General features: G+C 49.3%; 6 protein-coding genes across 6 annotated transcripts; 3 read left to right on the top strand and 3 right to left on the bottom strand.

Annotated features, from left to right (window-relative positions):
- Nucleotides 1–880: 880 nt before the first annotated feature.
- Nucleotides 881–1,736, top strand: CkaCkLH20_10636 (uncharacterized protein; the record flags this gene model as incomplete). The annotated part of the gene is made up of 3 exons (XM_038893350.1): nt 881–1,194; nt 1,249–1,509; nt 1,562–1,736. The coding sequence occupies 3 exons, from the start codon at nt 881–883 to the stop codon at nt 1,734–1,736; spliced, it is 750 nt and encodes a 249-aa protein (XP_038741465.1).
- A 712-nt stretch (nt 1,737–2,448) lies between these two features.
- CkaCkLH20_10635 (uncharacterized protein) lies at nt 2,449–3,048 on the bottom strand (the record flags this gene model as incomplete). The annotated part of the gene is made up of 1 exon (XM_038893349.1): nt 2,449–3,048. One exon carries the CDS (start codon nt 3,046–3,048, stop codon nt 2,449–2,451), a length of 600 nt encoding a protein of 199 aa, XP_038741464.1.
- A 543-nt stretch (nt 3,049–3,591) lies between these two features.
- On the top strand, nt 3,592–5,221 carry CkaCkLH20_10634 (uncharacterized protein; the record flags this gene model as incomplete). Its single annotated transcript, XM_038893348.1, has 3 exons — nt 3,592–4,457; nt 4,517–4,631; nt 4,682–5,221. 3 exons carry the CDS (start codon nt 3,592–3,594, stop codon nt 5,219–5,221), a joined length of 1,521 nt encoding a protein of 506 aa, XP_038741463.1.
- A 3,358-nt stretch (nt 5,222–8,579) lies between these two features.
- CkaCkLH20_10633 (uncharacterized protein) lies at nt 8,580–9,181 on the bottom strand (the record flags this gene model as incomplete). Its single annotated transcript, XM_038893347.1, has 2 exons — nt 8,580–8,809; nt 8,878–9,181. 2 exons carry the CDS (start codon nt 9,179–9,181, stop codon nt 8,580–8,582), a joined length of 534 nt encoding a protein of 177 aa, XP_038741462.1.
- A 1,997-nt stretch (nt 9,182–11,178) lies between these two features.
- CkaCkLH20_10632 (uncharacterized protein) lies at nt 11,179–12,379 on the top strand (the record flags this gene model as incomplete). The annotated part of the gene is made up of 2 exons (XM_038893346.1): nt 11,179–11,412; nt 11,498–12,379. 2 exons carry the CDS (start codon nt 11,179–11,181, stop codon nt 12,377–12,379), a joined length of 1,116 nt encoding a protein of 371 aa, XP_038741461.1.
- Nucleotides 12,380–16,026: 3,647 nt separating this feature from the next.
- CkaCkLH20_10631 (MFS allantoate transporter) lies at nt 16,027–17,827 on the bottom strand (the record flags this gene model as incomplete). The annotated part of the gene is made up of 5 exons (XM_038893345.1): nt 16,027–16,411; nt 16,466–17,009; nt 17,069–17,177; nt 17,232–17,499; nt 17,559–17,827. 5 exons carry the CDS (start codon nt 17,825–17,827, stop codon nt 16,027–16,029), a joined length of 1,575 nt encoding a protein of 524 aa, XP_038741460.1.
- Nucleotides 17,828–22,830: the final 5,003 nt, after the last annotated feature.

Here is a 22,830-nt window from a genome sequence, read left to right as displayed (position 1 = left end):
GCGACTCGTGCCGGAAGAAGAAGCTGAAATGCGACCGAGGAGACCCCTGCTCCAGCTGCCTGATGCGCGGGTTGCCATGCACAGGTCAGCCAAGTCCGCCAAAGCCCGTCCCGCAGCCAGCGAGGTAAGTTTTTGAGTAGTAGGGTGATTTGTCTTCAGCAACTAACAGCTTAGAAGCGCTTCGGCTCCTTTGGCAAGTCCGGGTACTGATGACTCCATTCTCGGCCGGCTTCGGAGGTTGGAGCAAGCGGTGTTCGGCTCCGGACCCGCTGCTGAGACCGGAGCTTCCGCGGATCGAGAATTGACTGGCATTGGACAACGATTGAATGATGTATTTCATCCAAATGGTCGTCACAGCGTTGGACATCCGTCCAGACAGTCTCCGCCGCGCCCGTCCCAACGCTCGAAGATGAACAGCGAAAGACAACAGACGGCCAGATTTCTGGACTCCACATTCACACGCCAAGGCCTCAATGTAGGTCTCTCGTCAATCTGAGAATCGTATTCCGTAAAGTCCTAACTGACGTGAAAGATCTCCTTACCTCGTGACAAACTGGAATATCGGGTCGCGAACATTGCACAATTCCCAAAAACGCCATCCACATCAACACCAGGCCTGACACCAACGGAGGAACCAGATGCAAGATCGTCAACATGGTTGATGACACGAGACGAGGCTCTCAGTCTCCTCGAAGATTTCATCAATAATCCGTTTCACATGCTGCCAATCATCCACGCCCAAACCACTCGGTTCATGATTGAAGCTTTCTACAACTGCCTTTCCCAAGGCGAGGAACCCAACCCGGCCCACGCGGCGCTCATACTCGGGATTGCCACGACGAGCTCTTTTTTCTATAATGAGAATTCAGGATCCTTCAAAATGTTTCCTTCGTCAGAAGAAGCAACGCAGGCCGCTCTTGCTTGGTTCAAGTCTGCGCTCAACATCCTCGATCAATCCCAGCAAATTGCGTACGGTAGTCTTGAGGAGGTCCAGGCCAGAGCTATTATCGCGTATCTCATGTACAACTTTGAGGGATGCTCAGGTCGCTTCAGATTTCTGCATTCTTGTTCACTGGCAGCGGCTCGAGAAGGCTGCGTGCATTTGGTCGATAGTCCAAGCATGGAACAGCAAGATGACGCCATTACCAAGGAAATCAAAAGACGACTGTGGTGGCACATTGTTTCGACTGACTGGTAGGACAATACTGAGGTTTCTTCATTCCATTCCAATCACTCACTATTCACTAGGATGCTTGGTCTCATGGGAGGACCAACAGACGGCACATATAGCGCGAACCCGAAACAAATGAACGTCAAGTATCCGCGTAACATCGGCGACGACGATGCAAGTCTTTCAGACGAAGCAGTGAACCATCCGTCGGAAACACCAACACCACTATCATGCTTCCTCCGAAGAATCGAACTTGCCGAAATTACTCGATCTATTATCGACGCTAGAGCCGCTGGTCACCCCGACGCTGAGATCACAGACTATGAGCGGGTACTTGAGTTAGACCGGCTCTTCGCAGATCCTCTATCCTGTTTCCCGCCATTCCTACAGCCGGATGGACCGATACCTCCAGGAGCACCTCGGCATCTTGCTCTTCAAAGAGACGTTGTGCTCCTCGGGTTTTACTCTCGACGTGCCCGCCTTCATCGCCCATTTCTTCTCCACGACACACAGGACGCCTCGTATCAACCTTCACGAGAAATCTGCCTCCGTTCTGCTCGTATAGTTCTGTCCATTGCCATACGCTTGCTGAAGAACTCGCAAGCCCGGGAATCAACCCAAACGTACAATGCACGAGCGATGGGTAGACGCCTCGGCTGTGTTATCGGACACATGTTTATGGCATGCACCATTCTGGCCCTTAACGCAGGTCTAGATACCCCTCGTGAGTCTTTGCAGCCCGGTAAAAGCAGCCATGGCGCCATGCCAGATACAACGGCTGAGACCCATACCGAAGTTGCTGAGGCTTGCAGGGCTTTGGCATCCGCAGGCGAGGAATCGGCCGTGGCAGCAAGGCTCGTTAGAAATCTTGCTTGTGTGCTGCGTCGTTACCGAATTCAAGGGTTTGACGACATAGGAATGCCATCAGACTCGGGACATGCACCGGAGCTATCCTCAACAACAGCTCAGGACGACGGGCACGGAAATAACCTTTTACTCAAGAATGGCGACTTTGATGTCGATGGGAATTATTCAAACATCCATGACGACGATTTGGGATTGGACGGCCTTTGGAACGGAATCATCGGCGATGCAACCGCGACATACGGTTGGGATCAACTCTTTGCAGGATTGGATCCATATTGCGGTCCAGGCTGAGCACAGTAACGGGGTTCCTCAGTCATCATACTTTGAATGAATTCACTTATAGCTGCAAGGAGAAGGTACTTGGTTCCGAATCACAAACTACCACTTTTCGTGTTGTTTGTTAACGATAACTAGCTGTTCGCTGCATTCTTGCCCATTCCCTCCCACCTCTCGAAAGCTCTCGAATCCAAGTCAAACAAATCCAGCAATCTTCCAACCATTTGATCCAAGATATCATCTATGCCCGAAGGCTTTGTATAAAAGCCAACAACAGGCGGCGCGATAATTGCTCCCGCCCTCGTGACATCCAGCATGTTCCTCAGATGGATTTCACTAAACGGCGTCTCCCTCACCGACAAGACCAGCCTTTTCCGCTCCTTCAGACACACATCGGCCGCCCTGGTTATCAGATCGTCGCAGATTCCGGCGTTGATCGCGGCCAAGGTCTTTACGGAGCATGGGACCACAATCATGCCGTCCACCCGGTACGACCCGCTGGCTATCGGCGCAGCGAGGTCGTGAGAACTGTATGCATGGTCGGCGAGGGCTTTTACGGCTGATGGGGTGTAGTCTGTTTCGTATTTTATCGTTTCGGCTGCCCATTTGCTGATGATAAGATGTGTTTCGACATTGAGGCGGCGGAGGGTCTGGAGGATATGGATGCCGATTTGGGCACCTGTTGCGCCAGTGAGGGCGACGACGATCTTCTTGCGGGGATATGATTCCCTCATTGTTGTTGATGTGATGGTATTACTTGGTCAAGGAAGAAGTACCAAGTAGGTCGTGAGAGTATAAATGACTGGTGTGAAATTAAGTTTGGTGAGATAAAGAACAGTTTATTGCCTACAACTGACTTCGCGTGTGATGAATACTCAGAGTATTTATCTCGCAAAGAGGCCCCTGTCCGAATTGTCCGACGGTAGTTCATCGACGGTTGAAATGTCCGAGGCCCGCAAGATCGTCATCTCATGTCATGCAAAAGAGCCAAGGCCAATCAAGCTTTTCCGAATCGCCTTGAAAGGGGAGTCTCACGATTTCGGTGAGTTCGGAGTGGGGATGATGTCGAGACTATGGTGTTCGGCGAGTTCGGTATCCACATCAACACTGCCATACCGGCTCAAATCCGAGTCCGACCTAATCAAGAGATATAAATGACTGATGCTTGGCTCGACATGAGTATTAGGCTTCCACGACAACAATATAATCATATTCAAAACTTGTCACCCTTTCTAGATCACAGCAGACTTTTGCGAGATTGTTTCCACAGCACCACCATGACTTCCACGAATCCCCAAGACCTTCCTCATATGAACTTCCGCTCGTTTGTGGAAGCTCTCAAAGCAGATGGCGACCTCGTCGAGATCAACGAACAGTGCGACCCAAACCTCGAAGTCGGTGCCATCATCCGAAAAGTCGTCGAGACAGATGAACGTGCCACCCTGTTCAACAACCTCAAAGGTCAACATGAAAATGGCCTCTGGCGCATCCTCGGCGCCCCAAACTCCCTCCGATCCGACCCCTCGCAGAGATACGGCCGGCTTGCCCGTCACCTTGGGCTTCCGCCTACAGCCGGCATGAAGCAGATCCTGGATAAGATGGTCGCAGCCAAGACTGCGACCCCCATCCCGCCTGTCGTCGTACCTTCCGGTCTTTGCAAGGAGTTCCGTCTCACGCCAGACCAGTTCGATCTCACCACCCTCCCGGCGCCGCTTCTGCATCAATCCGATGGCGGAAAGTACGTTCAGACCTACGGCATGCACATAGTGCAGTCGCCCGACGGGAAGTGGACGAACTGGTCCATCGCCCGAGCCATGGTCCACGACCGGAACCACCTTGCGGGCCTGATCATCGAGCCGCAGCACATCTGGCAGATCCATCAGATGTGGAAGAAGGAGGGAAAGGATATGCCTTGGGCGCTTGTTTTTGGAGTGCCGCCTGCGGCTATCATGGCTTCGAGCATGCCGTTGCCGGGTGGACTTTCCGAGGCTGAGTATGTGGGCTCTCTGAGTGGCGCGGCTTTGGAGGTCGTCAAATGTGATACCAATGACCTCTATGTGCCAGCAAACTCGGAGATTGTGTTTGAGGGTGTATGTTCTGCAACGGAGACGGCGCCTGAGGGGCCCTTTGGAGAGATGCATGGGTCAGTCGCGATTCGCCGGTCGAGTCTTTGAAGCTATTGGTGGCTGACTTTGATAACAGCTACGTTTTCCCTGGCGAGGCTAGGCCTCAGCCAAAGTACAGGGTCGATCTCATCACGCACCGAAAGGACGCGATTTTGCCCATCTCCAACTGCGGCAGATTGACCGATGAGACAGTAAGAAAGCTCATGCTTCCCACACAATCTTCAAACGCTGACCTAAGAAGCACACAATGATTGGACCCCTGGCAGCCGCCGAGATTGGATTCCTTCTCAAGTCCAAGGGAATCCCCGTCAAAGAAGCCTTCTCACCCTTCGAGTCTCAAGTGACATGGGTTGCACTCCAAGTTGATACCAAGTTGGTCCGATCGATGAACACCAACGCCAAGGACTTGTGCAAGACCATTGGTGACATCGTCTTCAACGACAAGGTGGGATATACAATTCATCGACTCCTCATTGTCGGAGAGGATATCGACGTCTACAACTTCAAAGACGTCATCTGGGCGTTCTGCACGAGATGTCGCCCCGGCCTGGATGAGTACCATTTCGAAGACGTCCGAGGCTTCCCGTTGATCCCGTACATGTCCCATGGGAATGGTGATAAGCACACTGGAGGAAAGATTGTCTCCGATTGTCTGTTGCCGGTTGAGTATACTACGGGAAAAGACTGGGAAGCGGCGGACTTCAAGGAATCGTTCCCTGCTGAGGTGAAGGAAAATGTGCTCCAGCGCTGGGAGGCTCTTGGCTTTACTGAAACGAAGTGAAAGCTCGGGGGTCTTTGTAAAAGGTACACTTAGAGAAGTGAAATATTTAGATCAGTAGGCTCTCAATCTTGGGCACATCAATTTAAAAGAAACTCTGGAAAGCACTGAAGACAGACTTGGAGTCACTATAGTCTCATGGCAGTCGCAAAATTTACCTGATAGCTAAGATCTGTAATCAATTTGATTGTCTCCCAAACGTTTTGTCTCATCTGAGAACCTTGTGCTGATTGAAAACTGGCAATTGAAACCAATTGGAGTGCATTCGAGAAAAGTCATGGGTACTTGAATTTATTATCAAAACGATACCCACTTACGGAGTCTGATATTGATCCAGCTGTAGGTTTATCAACTGATTGAGTCGCCTGGCGTTTTGAAACGAATAAACTCCCCTATAGCCAGGAATAATAAATTAATCATAAGCAAAACAGGGGGCCATCACAAATGTTAGGTTTATAATTGAGCCATATACGCATAGATGGCACAGGAGATCAAGCAATTCTTTTTCCATTGGTAACATTGTTCGCCAAACTTTCCTTAGATTACATTTGGGAACTGCACGCTGCCTGCCATGTGTTGATCGGACATGATATAGTCGAAAGCCCCGAGAGGAGACAAGTCGAAATCGACTGGAAAGTTCCAGTCGGCCGCTTCCATATTCCAGAAACTACATTGTTAGTTGATCAGCACCAAGCAGATAGGTTTAAGAGAAGGTAACTTACTTGTTGTTTAGCATTGCATCTTGGTTCTGATTAATATCTGAAGCAGCCCTCCCACTCCCGTCTAGTAGTGTCAGATCGCCTGTTTCGTTCGAATCTGTATTGGCACCTCTTGTACTTATGTCCCTATCGGCCAGTCGCTGCAGAGTTTGAAGAGCTTTGAGAGCCTTCCTCAAAGTTCCAGAAAGATGGCTTGGGATACTGGAGTCATGATCTCCGTCCGACAGACTGGCGATCATCTCATCTTGCAGCGTTCGAGTCTCGGGCAAATACCTTGTCTGTCGCATCAGGCTCAAAAGCAACACCGAAGTCAAGCCGTTGTGAATGAATGCCCAGGATCGCCTGGCATGGCCGGTGATGGACCGTAAACGGACATACGCCCTCACACTGCGTCTCAGTGAGTCTTGAAATCGCTCCATGACGATAGGCCGCTCGGTTTCGTTCATTTGTCTTGAAGCCGAACTAGAGATGAAAGGCCTGCAAAGCGTTGAGATGACGAAGTTCTTGTGCAGCTCAAAAGCATAGTGTTCTTGAAGCTGTCTGACTGACACCGCTTTCTGGGCGTCTGAAAGATGTGGTGATAGTGAATTCTCCACCAACCGCATGTCGTCAAGCATGGTTAGTGGGTTATTCAAGTGCTGTTGGCGACTCGACAGATGCCGAAGCATCACATGGCAAAGCCAGTTCATTGCCTCAAGGTACGACAGCGTACCGGTACCAGCAGAATCTGTAAGAGGCGGCAAGTCCTCTTCCAAGTCCATCTCGTGAGAAGCGGGTGGACGTCCAAACGCGAGTGCTAGAAGAGAGTCCTGCCACACGATGGCAAGACTATTCACACGTCAGAGCCATCTTCAACGAGCGTATGAACATCGTCGACTCACCGCAGGTACTTTGCCTCTTCAGATGGAATCAGAGCGGGTATCAACCGATCTGGCTTTTTGTGGAGTCCCAAACACTGAGCGAGTCGAATGGTTGTTCCTCCCAACACCCAAGCTGCTTGTGGCTTCATATCATTCTGCAAGGCATTTCCGAGAAGCAGAAGTGTTTGCACTGCTTGCTTGGAAGGTCTCGCGAGATAGTCTGTGCTTCTCAACAAGTCGAATGAATGCTTTGCTGGTTTTTGTCAGTGAATTCATTGAAGCTAGGCGGGTAAGAGTCATACTGTGCTGTTGAGACAACGAAATGCGCTGTTGCAGAGGCAATTCCGAAAATTGAGCCCCAGTAGCCAGGATAGCATGCAGCAAACACAGCCATTGAGGATCTTCGAGACATTCTGATGGCGTCTCCCGCGTGTTTTTTCCACGGGCGTTAATGAGAGCGCATACCCTCCTCTCAATTTGGTCCAAGTTACAAGTAATAACATGAAAAGGATGCACCCTTTGACGGAAAACCTCAAACAGCCTGATGATTTCCTGGTCGCTAGGCAGAGAGTTCAAGGATAAAGCTGATGATGACATTTCCTCATTCACACCGAGTAAAGGCAAGATGCCAGTCTCGAAAGCTGATTGACGAGCCGGATCGTCCCTCGAACGTGGAGACCTCTGACGCGCCATGTTCACCACCGAGGTGTCGGCGAAAAAGGTCGCGTCTACATGGCTAGCTGCTGACGTCCCGAGTTGGCGACCTTCCGGACCGATTGCAACAGGAGAAGCAACCATGTCAGAAGTGGGACTTCGGTTCGACTGCTCCAAGCAAGTTTCAGTGTTCGAAAAGGTTGTAGTTTGTTCTTGGCGACTCATATCACCATCTGGAGTGCGCCTGGGTAGAGGATTCCCTGACGGGATGGGGGATCTGCCGGCCCTCGATGTCTCGCGCGCTTCATAATTACACAGGTCCGGGTGACCTCTTCTGGAGCATGTTGAACATGGATGGGCTTTATCGCATTTGACCTTCCGCTCTCGACACGGAAGACATGATTTGGGGTTTCCCCGAACGCCCTGCCTAGCCCTTTGTCGAGACCTGAGGAGCTCCTTCAGGGTCGGCTGTTCGCCGGTCGGAGTGCTCGGGAACTGGTCGACGTGAGATTCTGTATTCATTAGACTTGTTTTAGAAGAAAGACTCGATGCATGAAAGGGCGCGGTCAGCCCAGGTTACACGGGGGAGAGGCCGCGGTAGCGCGGGAAAGTTGATGAGGTCGTAGAAAACTGAAGGTGAATATGAGACCTGAGAAGGACGAATCTTGACAAGTCGGCATCAAGATCAATCGTGAGTGAAGTAACCGGCAATGTAATGGTGCCCAGAGGCCGGGGCACTCGATGGAGGTTGGTTGACGTGAGGATGGTTGTCGTTGACGTGAGTCCCACTTAGCATCGCTCCGGCCTCGGAATTCGGCTCGGAGAAACGTGCAGGCCATTTCCACATGGTAGGTACCTAAGGTAGAAGAGAGACGGGAAATGAATGCGGACGTTATCTATGTTCACGCTCGGCTACTTTCGCTTCATTAAGTACGTTTTTTCTCTGAAATGTTTCTCTTGCGTGCTGTGTAAACTTGTATTTCCTGGCGTCGAGCAGTAAAGCCTGTGTCTGTGTACGTTGCCAAAAAGTACCAATCCACGACAGGCCCCTGCCCTGGCCAGAATCCTTCGAGTTCCCTTTGTCGTAGTTCTACTCGGTCGCATAAAGGGGATTAAGTAGGTTCAGTTTCAGGCGATTCTGCCGTATCCGTTCTCCTTGCGAACCTCGATCTTGCTGCCACCTCCGGCCATCTTGAGGGTCTCCGGGGTATCGAAGTCGCCGATGCGAATTCCATCGTACCAGAGGGCAATTCTATCGTTTTGCAGTCCAAGCTGAGTGGTGTTCTTCACCAAGTCCAGCAGCTTGGCCAGAGGGCTCCAACTATCGATAATGTAGTTGTAATTCTGCACACCGTAGGCTGCAGAAAAGATTCGTCAGCAGTAGAAATGAGAATAGACGATCATCTGGCAAGATTTGGCAACTCACTGGTGATTTGGACTTCGACAACGACCGTTCCCATGAGGGCAATGCGAAGAGAGTCTTGGTTGGCGATTAAGGCGAGCGCATCGGCACCAATCTCTACCTCGCTGGTCATCCAACGCGGAGTGTGGTAGATTCTGAACTTTGTGCCAGAGGGAAGGAAGAAGAGGTCGTGGATCGCCTTGTTGAGGTCGCCGTAGGTCGCCGGCTTCGCAATGAGACACACTCTCTGGCCGCAAGAGATGGTGATGAATGGAGCAGTCTGAAGCTCTGACAGCTTTCTGTCATCGGCTTCTGTCTTGGCGTCCATGACTGTAGGTGTTGCTGTCGAAACTTGATGTTTGGCGATGAAGTTTATAGTGATGTTGGGGATGGAATAGTGCAAAATCAATTTGACGATTTAATGACCTCTAGGGCTAAGGAAGTAAGCGAGAAAAGATTTCAAGCCTGCCAAAGGCTAGGCCTATTGAGAATTAGGTGAAAATGAAAGTGAAGTTTCTTCTACTTAGAGAGGGAAGGTGCCCCTCTTAGCTGAGGAAGGAAGGAGCTATCTAACATAAAGACACAAGGTACTGCCAGCAAGAGTCCAAACCTATAACTAGTTGACTCATATCAAAGGCCATTTTATATGCTTCTTAGCTCCCTCTAGTAGTCCTTTAGTGACCACCTATAACTCATTTTAGCTCCTCCTATCTCCTATAGATTTATAATCTAAGGTGAAGTAGTAATACTATTTATTAAGTATAGAGATCCTATTTATCACAAGACTAATATACTTATCTAAGACGTTATACTATTTCATCCGCTCCTCCTTAAGTCTCTCTATGTTTAGATCTTTCTGTTTTTGAGGCATTGATGTTGTTGATGGCAACTGGTTGATTGCATCCCCACTATGTCCCTTGCCGTCTTGTTTATAAATTTGAAAGGAGTATGAGAGATAAAGCAACTTCATTGTTTATTAGGCAAGAGTGGAAATTGCAAAAAGAAGGGGCTTACTCACGTAAATAGCTGACGCAGCGGCAAAATCTAGTAGCTTCTTCACAGCTTCCTAACTCGTCTCTATACTTTTTTCAACTTAGTTCTCTTGTTTCCTATCATTCTTTTCGCCATAACATTGCTTATATCTTTCACTGCAGTCTTGCCTTTCTCATTTTCTGCATTTCTATCCTAGTTCCTTATTACAAATTGAGGCCTAATAACTCAAGATACAGAGATTCTGTTAGGTACCTCAATCCAGCTGTCCCTGAGAAGTGACCTGACTCAGCTGAATTGACTAGCGTTATACTTTTTATCCTTTATGATCCTCTGCAGCGGATCCTTTATGTTTGTCAGTATAGGCAGTCCGCTAACGCCTGTCCTTTAGTGAGAGCAAAGCTTGCATTTATCCACTCCATCTACCTCAATTAAAAGCTTTAGCTCCAGTTGTAAACCAAGGATGGAATGGTTAACACTTACATTAGTTGATAGTAGGTGAACCCATGTGAACCTAGGCTTGGAGTCTATATTGGTTAGCCATTAGCCATTAGGTATTTGTTGGCTTGGTTTCCTAGTGAACATGTTTGGACTCTGAAACGATGAAGCCTTTCACAATATGCGCTGCCTTATCTATGATGCCTTTAGGTCTGTTATTGTATATGACCTTCCTGATGGATCGGAATCTTCAGAGGCTTTTAAACAGACCCTGTCCCTTTTAAAATTGAATTGCTGCAGCTTTAAAATTGTCTATAACTGTGTAGAATTTGGTGCTGAAATTGGGCTATTTGTACGTTTGACTCTTGGCTTCCGTCGTCACTGATCTAATCTTGTGTGGCGAACATTGTCACTAGTTGGATTGCCCGGCTCTGCAACTAGCATGCTTATCAGGATGGAGATCAGAAGATTGAGTGTTAAATGTGTACTCGTTGCGTATGGCGAGCCAGAACAATGAGGGTGGCTGCATTTTATTGCGCAAAGAACTACATTTGCTGCGGGCATCAGGCATCCTTGGGTAGACTCAAGCACCGCCCAATATACTGCCATTATATCATTTGATAACTAGGAAGGTGGAATGGAAGGACCAACGATATGCGGATGCTGCGTCCAAGCCCGCAAGTCCCACCGCCTTCCTAGTGGAGATTGACGGCGGAGTATTCTGCCACTTTCCTGTACATTCCATCAATTCCAATCGACGTCCGACCACTGATCTTCTAACTACAAACGCCCAAACACAAATTTACGACAATCAACGCAGAATATACCCCCCAAACGAGCCTCGCATACGAACGACGGCAGTTGAAGCCTGCCAAGATCATCAACCTGCCTCCAGCCATGCCCTCACACTCTGGACCTCCCTTTCAGGGGAGTGGCCGACGCGACGCGACGTACGACCACCTTGACGACCTTCGCACCACCTCCATCTTTTCGGGGCTGTCATCTCTTCTTCTCTCCGACAAGTTCTCCGACATGACCATCACCTGCGGTGGAAGAACGTTCAAAGCGCATCGCGCCATAGTCTGCCCCCAGTCTTCCTTCTTCGACAAGGCATTTTCTTCCGGCTTCAAGGTACTCCATTAGTCATCCATATCTGACCTCTGCCCTGATCGATAATTGCGTGCTCCCACAAGGCAATTTGCTAACCCTGATACAGGAAGCTTCCTCCTCCACGATCAATCTACCGGAGGATGACCCTGATGTTCTCCAACGCCTACTCCAGTTTCTCTACACCGGGAACTACGATGAAGGCGTTTCTTTCAACCGGGAAAGACCATCCGAAGTTTCGTTTCTGAGCCCAGAAGAAGTTGGCATTGAGATGGCAGCACCTATCGGAGTTGCGATCCCGTATCGCCGCAAGCAGCCCGGTCATGCTACTTCTCAGTCAAGGCAAGGTCACGATTCGACCAGTGGCGAGGAAGAAGAAGAAGAAAAAGAAGAAGACGATGACGAGTATGACGAAGGAGAGTATGGCGAAGGACTCTCGACCGGATACTACGCGTCAAGGGACGGCGATTATCAACCGAATGCCCAAATGATTGGGATGGGCAATCATTTACACGAGCCCGATGAGGAGTACGACGACTTCACCAGCAACGTGAATGAAGCAGCTGTGGAAAGCCGTGACATCTTAGGAGTTGGTGAGGTGTTTAATACCGAATCTGAGAGACTAGCCGCAGTTCGGCAGCTGTCGAATATGCGCCAAGAACTCTTCCTTCACCTGCGGCTATTCATCATGGCCGACAAGTACGACGTTCCGGCACTCAAGCTTCTGGCCCGAGAACGCTTCTACAGGTCGGCGGAGCATACCTGGGAGGTAGCGGATGAGTTCCCCAATATTGTTGACGAGATCTACACGAATACCACCGAGGCGGAGGTTGCGATGCGCGAGATAGTCTGTCGCCTCGTCGGCAGTCGGCTTACGTGTGATGATGCGCGGAAGAGGATGGAGTGGGTCATGAAGAAGCACGGCGATTTCGCGGTTGGCGTTATGAACTATTACATCGCGCATGACGCAAGAGAAAGGATATGGATTTAGACACGAGTGCCTCAGTCACTCCCAGTTGCTGTCGTAGGTCTTTGAGGGCGGAATGCACCAGCATTGCATCAGTACAAAATCGACAGATCGCAATATGGAATCATGGCTGCCCACTAGCAACGCCAAAGCAGTACCGGAAGGGTAGCAGTCCATAGAAATGAGAGCGCAAGTATCTATACCGGAGCAAAGCGACTTGCACCAAATGCTTCGTTGCTGTGGCTGTGAGGGAACGAGAAACCGAAGGTTTCGTCTCCATCCGTGTTATCTTCTACAGCATTCGGCTCATAGGATAAAGAGTGAACTGACTATGAAAGAGTCCCAAACTTCGAGATTCCGGCCTTACTTGTCAGCGCATGGATGCAAACGTAATCGTAACTGTGACAGTCCCGTTCTACGGGCTTAGCAATATAGTTACCATTAAGCCCTGCTCCAATGGGAACCATCTGTACGCACAGCACAACATTATTAACCTCGGCATCGGACGGCAATGTAAGACTAAGTTCCTCAATACATGCTAGAATCATAAGCCTGCAAGCTTAGAACTCACAAGTAGAGTTACTAACCTTAGCATCTAGTAGAAGATACGAGCCATAGGTCATCAACTACAATTGCTTAGGATTTGAGGTCTCTTATATTGCACTTGATACTTATTTCATCCTCCTCTCTTTCTGGTGAACACAGATCTGGGAGTTCAGGCTGTCCGTCTCTCTAACCTGCAGAACTACGTTTCTTCTGTACCTTACTTCTCTAAGACATATAGATACTGCAATTGTCCCCGAACACTATCTTTCTATGGCGGCAACCTCTTGATGGTCATGGAAACTGGAAACCTTAGGTATAGACATAGGATGAATGCTGATAATCGAATGTGCCTGACGTTGATTTTCACGCCCCTTATGAGCGGGCTTTAGTGCAGGAAAAGCGGTAGTCTTTGCCTGGGTCTCTTCTGCCGTCAAAACTATATTTGGAATGTGGAACGATGTGTCTAAACGCAAAGACGAATTTTAATACTCTGGTCTATCAACTGTCAATTTGTACTTCTTTTCTCAAGGTGCGCAACTCGGCTGTAATCTACGCACGGCGACTCTTGGTTATTGACGTCTTTGAAGCTATATACTAGGCCGGAATCGTTATAGCATAGCTGATCTATGTTGCTATTGTGTACCCTCGCTATAAAGGGTTCTTAGAACGCGACTCGCGCATCTTATTTGTGGCCTCCAAGGTCTACATATAATGCAAAGTGCAACAGCTTCGAATGTAGTGTTGACGTTAATATCATCTGACGCGCCGCGCGCGGCATCGCAATAGGGAAAATACTACAGTACCCCCATCGACTGTGAACTTTGTCCATCCCAAGGTTATCCCATGATTTGGGGTCCACGATTTGCGTCCGGCCGCTTCTCCTGGTAGTACCTTACGGACTGCGTGCCCGCTTGCTTTGGGGCCGGGCCTGATCCCGAGTTCGAAAGACAAACATTTTCATTAGAGAAGCCGCAACTACGTTTGTAGGAAAAATAAAACCGGAGAAATGGTTTAGAATCGGTTAGAGGCTGCTACTGGTTCTAGCAGACCGTGCGCGACGGGGTCTACGCTTGATTTCCATTGAAGCATGCTTCCGGTCCTCTTGCGTCTGTGTAACTGTTGCCAGCGAATTCAATGATCGAATATGGCCAAAGGTCATCCGAGAGCAGTGTGAATCGAGGTTACAGCTCTCCTTATTCCCGTAGCTCCCACTCACAAGCTTTCTCATTCAAGTTTGAGAATGGGTGGAAGAGGACGTACATGAAATTGACCCTATGAAGAGTTACAGCTTCATCTTCATGAACGGCCAAAGTGCAGTGGACTTCTCGAGTCTGGTCATCATCTGCCACGACAAGGGTTCTGTCTCATCAAAAAGCTTGCCTTCCGCGCGGAAACCTTGCGACTTAGGCCGTCTCATCTTGTGTTGGGAAGAAAGTCTAAATGTGGCTGTCATCCCAACTACCCCGGAGATAGATCGTAACTTTGCCGATCACCGAATGTGCAGATCAAATTTCTGCTCACCTGAAGAACTTTTGATATAATGAGTGATTTAACAGACGACTTCTCATTTGAAGGGTCACTCCAAAGTTCGCTCCGACCCCATCTCGACCTTGGAGCAGGAATGAAGTCCGTCAGCCCAGAAAGCTTGAGCCTTTGCAGTGTCTTTTTTAATTGACTGTTTCTTGCTTTTGCAAGGTATACCTAGTCTATGGCCCACGTGACACAGCTGTTGAACATCTCATGCGTTCATATTATGTAGCAAGAAGCTGAGCTGCTGTGTGGGCACAGTAGGATGAATGCCTCGGGGCGCAGAAACGCCCGTCCGTCCGGCAACTTACCATAGGCGCGGGTCTCAGGTATTCTATGAAGCAACCTTACGATCTAAGTAAAACGTGTTTTATGCCGCCACGTGTAGACACGGCGACTCTGATTTTCATTGCCAGAACTTGACAAACTAGGAGACTATCTTGTTACTTGCAGCAGAGACGTTCGTCTGATTATCAGAATATCTCTCGCCGTCCATGCCATAGCGGAATATCTACGAGCGCCAAGAGAATGACGAAGCGAGTGATCGTCCTGACTCCTGGGTAGGTTCATCATACCATCCTTGGTCAACAGTCTTACACCCGCGCAATTGTAGTCATTATCCCTAGCCTAATGTCCATCCCCCAATCCATCGGAACGTATCAGAAGAGTTCCGCAGTGGAGATGTAACCCCTGCCTCGGACACTTATGCCATACACATACAATTAAGCCTCATCGGAGGGGCCAGCGTTCGGTCAAAGCACGAGCCAAATGCCCTCGAAAGCGAGACCGAGATGGTCTGGACTTTTCAATATCTAGTATAAAGGTAGGCTTTGAAGCAAATCAAGTATACGGGGCGCTTCATCTCTTCTTCGTCAAGATATCATAGCTCTGCTTCATCTAAACCTCCCTGATTCTCAAGCTCTCAACTTTCGTCGGGTACCAAGCCATCTTTACTTTTGGGTTCAAACATACCGCCAACCAACCAAGATGTTGTTCAAGTCCGCTATCGCTATCACCACACTCGCGCAATTTATCCTCCCTGCTTCGGCCGCTTTCATCTTTTGTGCAGGTGCTCCAGCAGATGGCAGCTGCCCCGCCGACAAAGGAACTAAAACGGGGGTAAGCTTCGGACTTGCTCGCTCCATTATTCTCAGTTGTTTCATTCTCACATATTATTCTGCATCTAGGCTGGAGAAATTTGCGGAAACTGCAAGCCTAACTGCTTTGGAGGTCAGGTGAAGGACTTGGGCGCAACTTTCTGCAAACAGGCAGATGGAACTATCAACATCTTCTGCTTCAGAACGGGAAAGAACAATTGCTAGAAGTCATTATAGGATTGGTTGACAAAGTAGGCTCTTCGATAAAAGCCGGATGAGACCAGCGAGTGTCAAAAATCAATTATCCATATATCAAGATAGACTTGAAGTCTTGTTCAAGGAAGTGAAGACATGTTCAGCGTTTAGTAGCAATCAAGGCTCAGACTCATTGACGTTTTGTTAATACTGTATTATTTACGGTCATACAAGAGAACGTTTCAATTCAGAACCATTGGAAGGGTATTTGGTACAATACAAGTAATGCAATCTATGCAACCTGCCTTAGTAGACATAAACAAAGTTAGGGTTCTCCTTGTCGGTCAGGTCCGTGAAAGCAGTAGCATTCAACTCATCAGCCACGTAATTGCCACTCGCTCGCAACTCTTCGCGTTGTTTCTCCTTGCGCTTGTTCTCCCAGATGAATGCATACCGGAAAACGAAGAAGAGAGCAAGCTCAATGCAGTTGGCAACGAGAAGAGATCCGATGCCAAGATGGTATGAAGGAGCTTGGTCGGTCTTGTAAAAGAAAGGACTGGCAATGTTGCCGATGCAAGCGCCGAACCAGATCATACCAGAGACGATCATTTTCTTCGACTGGCCACCTGTATTGGATGTGATGAGGGAGAGAGAGATGACGAAAGAAGCCTGGTAAGATCCGGTGAGGTAGCTAGATTCTTGTAAGTCTTTGTCTGACAAGATCATTGAAAGCTGGAGGACTTACAAGCAGATTAATCGGCCAATATAAGCATTTGCTGGAGCCAAGAGGAAGCCCAGTGCACCACCAATAGTTGGCAACATAAACATTGCGCTGACCAGCGTCCGGCTGTTGGCAGGCATGTACCTGTTTGCCAAGGCACCAAGCCCGATCCATATGACGACTAGCGCACCCTGTGGGATGCCGAGAAGCGCCGTCTCGAGCGTCCCGAAGCCAAGACCCTTGATGACCAGGGTTGAGAAGTTGGAGATGCCGCCATTGGGGACGTTGGAGACAAAACCGAGCAACGTGAAGAGCCAGGTCTTGTAGTCGAGATAAGCCTCTTTGATCTGGGCCCAGTTGATCTTCCGCTGCTCTATGCCCGTCTGGTTGCGGCGCATACGCGCAATCATGATCAGTTTCTCATCGTGAGTGAAGCCCCAGATTGTGCGCGGAGAGTTGGGCAGGCAGAAGGCCAGAATGATGCCCCAGAAGGCGCAGAATGCACCGACAACGAGGAATTCATAGCGCCAAGAAGCGAGGGATCCCTTGATATTTCCAATTCCGTAACCTGTTGGGGGATACGTCAGTCGACGGTCGAAAGAAAAGCCAAATAAAGTTGGGACGAACCGATAAGACCACCACCGGCTACACCAATCCCGTTCCATGCATACCATGCCGAGATACGTGAAGGCTGCTCAGATCGAGTGTAGTACATCGAAGTAATCAACATGAAAGCCTTGTCAATCCATTAGCAACAGACATATCAAGTAAATGTGCGACAAGCTCTTACAGGATCCGCGATAGCTTCAAAGGCACCCGAGAGAATGCGAAGAGACAACAAGCCCGCAAAATTCTTAGCAGCGGCTTGAGCCATGAGCAAGACACCCCACATGAAAATATTGAAAGAGAGGTACCATGCAGGCGGGCTGCGCTGCATGATCAGGTTGGAGGGAATGGCCCAAATTAGCCACCCAAAGTAGAAACTACTTGACAGCCAAGAGTATTCCTCGCCTTTGAGATCGAGGCCCTCCTTCAGGCCAAAGATAGCAGCGTACGATCTGGATATGAGAGATCAGTGACTATGCCTATGAAGAGGGCTGAGTTCTGATAAACATACAACGTGGTCTTGTCGACGTAGTAGAAGAAGTAACAGATTCCGAGTAAAGGAAGAATGCGCATATCCAACTTTCGTAGAAGTCTCTTTTCGTCCGCTTGGTCAATGGATTCATCGTTCGGGTACCGCGCGAGGGCTTCGAGGTAGATTTCCGGGTGTTGCTGCTGAATATCCTCGTCCTCGATGTGAGGCTTGTGAAGGTCTTGTTCGACGTGTTCGACATCGCTCTTGCGGTTCTTGGCGTCCGCCGCCGCTGGGGCATTATCAGCCATGATGATGGGCGAGATGACGAAATTCCGGCGGTTTCTGATTCAGAGCCGGTAATTGTTGACTGGCTGTCAAAGTCGACACAGTGCTTCCCGTGACGATCGAAATACCTCAGTCAACAATCTGGCGGCGTGGGATATCCCTTCTCAAGTACTTGATATGCCGGCAATGAGCGCTTGGAACATCCACCCCGTGATATGATGTTGGAACCGATTGTTCGGTTTCGGTCAACTCCCGTCGGAGATCGTCTTAGCACTAGGAATGCGAGGCAAGCCTTCGCGCCATTCTCCATTCACCTCTCTTCATGGGTCCAGTCAGAAACAAGTGTGGATGACGGTTTCCTGAGTCGCGCCGGGGATGCGGGGTAGTCTCGGCTTTGATAGGTCATGATTAAACTCACTATCGTTGAAGATCAGAAGATTAACACACAGTCAATCCGGATATGCATCGGTACTGACATAATCAACGCCTTCTCAAGTATACTGGGCTTGAACAAGTTGGTTGTAGTTCGTCATTGAATTTCGACATGATTTCAATCATGTTCGGCTCGTCATCGACCCATTCAGAGCTAGCTTTCTCATCTACATGTTAGCCATCTCCAACCTGAAGATAGCTACAGCTCGGATAACGCCTGCTCCATTATCGCGGGGTTCCGACCGCTAAGTCACTCCTCCGGCGTATTGCCCGTGGGGAACGTTCGTGGAGCAAGCTGGGGATGCGGGCAAGAACCCACCGTTGCGGGGAACCCGCGAGTTATAAGGGGCTCGATGATGTATTAGCGAGCATCTTACAGCTTCTGACTGGTGGAAAATGATTCTCCGTCTGCCATCTGCTGACGGGGTCTTGATCTGAGGCTCAAGACTGGGGCGAGGCTTGGCTACCGAAGTTTTAGCTTCGTCAGGTTCTTCTAGTCTACCGTGCCGGTTCCGCGATCGCACATCAAAGACGTTTAGGTCAATCTCGCCTAGTATACCGAAAGGGTACATTAGCCAAATATTGGTGGTGTCGTGCGAAAGCGGCTAGCAGGAGAACTGTGCTTGCTCACAACTCCTAGCAGGGAACCGATGCCGGCACAACGTTCTCACAGAAGATGAGGGTCCAGACGAAAATTTGAACAACGCTGTTAGCATTTCTCCACTGACAACTACCACTCGCTATGAGTGATGTGTTACGGCTTTCTCTTGCCCTAATCTTGATCCAGCGACTCTCGGGACTGGGTCCTGTGGTATCACGTATGTTAGGGGATGGCGACCATTCGGTGCGTGAAACCCCGACGAAAGCTTCTCAGGGTAGCAAATTACGTATTATTATGACGAGGAAGTTGATACATGTGACCCTGCGACGGTTGATTTCTCAAAAAATCTCGTGTACACGGTACCACTTACATTCACGCGACTTCAGCGCGTCAAGCTTGGGAGGTTGGAGTTGAGAAGTATAGTTGGTGAGTTTGCAGACTTGTTGCAATTTGTTTCCTTCATTTGAATTGAGCTTTGATCGGTACACAATTACTACCGCATCTAACTGTTACGGCCACCTCTTCCCGAGTCCCGTAGCAAACGAACGATGTCCTCCTTACCGCAACTGGTTGCTTCCTCGATGGGCGTCCGACGATGTTGTCCTTCGACATCTAGCCTGAGCGATTTGACTCTTAGCAAACGCTCTACAATCTGACTTCTCCCATTCCGTATTGCGTGGGATAAAGGCGACATGCCATTATGATCCCGAAGATTGGCATCCACATAGTCATCTCCGAGTGCCAGTAACAGGTCCACAACTCGTAATTGCCCCTTTGCACAGGCATAAGAAAGTGGCGTCCGGCTTGAACCATCTGGGAGATCTGGCTTTGCCCCTGTCATCTTGAGCAGTTGTCTAGAAACCTCCTCATGTCCAAACTCTGCTGCATATGATAACACGGTACGCCCATATTGGCACTGGTGGTTGATGGAATTGCCGTCAATCCTCCGTCGAAGGGCTCCAACTAGATCACGGTTGATGCTTCTGTTGGACACTGCAGCCATCAGCGGTGTCAAGCCTCTGTCATCCGCGCGGTTGGCTTCAATGGTGCTGGATCGAAGCAACATCATGACTAATTGCACGTCTTGTCTCTCCACCGCGTGGAAAAGAACCGTTTTTCCTTTCTTATCCTTTGAGTTGAGCTCAACTCTTCCAGATGACAGCAGCTGATTGATCGATTTCATTGAAAGCCCTGATTGAACCGTACTGAGGAATTTGAGACCTTCGCCCCGTCCAATGGCATCCGATAGCGGACTCCGACCATACTTGTCCTTCGTGTTGAGATCAATTCCTTTGACGCTGGACATGATCTCCAATATCGGCCATTGACTCTGCCGAACTACCGTAGATAGTGCCGAAAAGCCTTCGGCGTTTTTCTTATTAACCTCGATCCAATTGGGAGGCAACTTGAGCAGTTCCGCGACGACGTCGGGGCTTTTCCTCACTATCGCAAGGTGAAATGGAGTCATGCCTTTCCGGTCTTTCTTTGATAAAGCGGCTTTGCCGAGTCGAGCCAACTGCGATACCATGTCGTGGCGATTGGCATTTATGGCGGTATGAAGCGGAGTTCTCCCGTTCTGGTCTTGAATGTTGGTTGTGATTCTGGGCGAGCTTGCGAGTACTGTGACCATGTTGTGATTGCCTCTCTCCACAGCTATATGAAGAGGCGTGCGTCCCTTGCAGTCTCTGAGATTGATCATGACTTGACGAGCTGTTCTATTTGCCGCCGTCATAGAGTCCGATACTTTCTCCAGCAGAAGCTTGACAATCTCAACTCTGTTCTTCTGTACCCCTATAGAAAGGGCTGTTGCTTTTCTACCACTCCCAATGTTGACATCAGCGTTGCTTTCAAGTAGTAGTCGCACAGTATCGACGTGGCCTTTTCCCACAGCCACCATGAGTGGAGTAAGTCCTCTGCTGTTTTTTGCATTAACATCAACCTTGCCTGATTGCAGGAAAAGCTGGACCGTCGTAGTCAACCCGCGTTCCGCGGCAGAAAATATTGGACTTCGGCCCATCCAGTCCTGTTGGGTCATGTCGATGCTTCCGCAACTGAAGAGTACTGATACCATGTTTTCGTCTCGGTGTTCTAAAGCAAGCTCCAATGATGACCGCGGCACACCATTGCTGGCAGATGCTGCTGGATTGGGGGCCCGAATGTTGGGATTGACGTTCACCCTCTCGAGTATCAGGCGAACCACAGCTAAGTTTCGCGTTTCCACGGCATGCCATAATGCAGTGTAGCCGGCATTAGAAGTTTTGTCAAGATCAACGTCTTCTTGCCGGAGAAATTGCTTCACCAAGGCGGTAAGTCCCTTCCGAACTGCCCATTGAAGAGGTGTGGTCCCATCGCGGTCTGCTGAGTCCGCAGGCAGATCCATAGCCTCCAAAGCCTTGACAAGAACATGATCATACTTGTCGTCGTGAGATACCAAATACAATGCGTCCCACGTCGGTCGCTTGTCAACATGCAGATCATGCATATCCAGACCCAGTACAATTCTGATAAGTTCTTTGTCGAAGTTTTGAAACGCCAACAAGATGGGAGAGACACCGCAATTGTCCGAAACCTTGACATCGGCGGCGCGCGATTCGATGAGGTATTGCATCACGCTCTTGTGACCATTATTGGTCGCTTGCCACAACGCCGTTTCTCCTCGATAATTCTGAAAGTCGACATTGACTTCATCCGGAGATGATTTAAATACCATCTCCACACAGTCGAGTTGCCCATACTCGGCTGCTTTCAAAACAGCGGATTCCAAAAGAGAAGTTTTCTTTCGTCGGGTTGGATGTCTTGTCATCGAATTGTATCGCTTCGATAGCAAGTAGTCGAGTATTTTCTTGTGGCCGTATGCTGCTGCTCGTGCCAAAGGCGACCAATTGTCCGCTTCTCTAGAGCCAATATTGGCTTTGCCCTGATCAACTAGAAGCTCCACCGCTTCTAAGGCGCTCTGGTCGCTCCTAGAAGCGGCAAAAGACAATGCCGTTCGTCCCTTGTAGTCTCTAGACTCCACGTTGACTCTTCCACTCCGAATCAGTTCACGTAAAGCCTCTATGGCTCCAACATGAACATTTGAAGCAGCAAGTGAAATAGGTGAGCGTTTGTTTTTGTCGCTTTGGTTGATGTTCACCTCGGGACGACTCAACAACGCCTGTACAATTCGACCGTGCCCATGCCTGGCAGCGTTCAAAATTGGTGTGTTGCCGTATCTGTAGGCGTCGGCGAAGGTAGCGTAACGAGAGTCGCCCAAGAGATCGCCAAAGATTGTATCAAGGCCATACCTGGCGGCGAGGTGCAGGGCAGTTGTTTTTTCGAAGACGTCGATGTCTTTGTCGATGGGAAATCGGGAAATGTAACCTTGCACTGAAGCGAAGAGGTTTTTCTTCGCCGTCAAGAATCTCAGAATAGCCCTGTTGATCTCTTTCAGGCTTCCGTCAGAGGGATGAAGATGATTACCTGTTCTGCAACCCCGAGTCCAGTTGCTAGCATGTTCTCCCCAGTAACTACTGGCGTACATGAACATTGGGTTGTCAGCTTTCCGTTCTTCCAGAGCAGCGACATTTGTACAAGGCCCTGAATCGAAACATCTGTAGCTCAGATAAGTCACGCACGACAGGCAAATCAATGCCAAAGCATTCTGGTTGCGAATTTCTTCATGCGTAGATAGAAACGTCTTCGCTGTAGAATGAATCAATTCAACCCTGTTGGAATGGCGGTTCAACCTGACCAGTCCAGCGCAGTGTGGTAGAATATCATCAAGTCTGACAATGTCCTTGGCTGAGAACTCGCGACTATCTGCACGGATTGCAAGTGCATGTTCCAGCTCCAGTTTTGTGAGTCGTCTCTCTGCGTGGACAATCCATTGAAGCGTCTTAAGCGTGTTCAACTTTTGCTCTCCTTTGAGGTCCATGATTCGATCCATGCTGCGTTTGTATACGTCTGTTGGAGTCATCTGAGATCTGGGGAGCTTTGCAAGGTTGTCTGCAATTG

This window comes from Colletotrichum karsti (assembly GCF_011947395.1).
Source record: "Colletotrichum karsti strain CkLH20 chromosome Unknown Scaffold41, whole genome shotgun sequence".
NCBI lineage: Eukaryota > Fungi > Ascomycota > Sordariomycetes > Glomerellales > Glomerellaceae > Colletotrichum > Colletotrichum karsti.
This window is presented reverse-complemented; position numbering and strand designations above follow the sequence as displayed.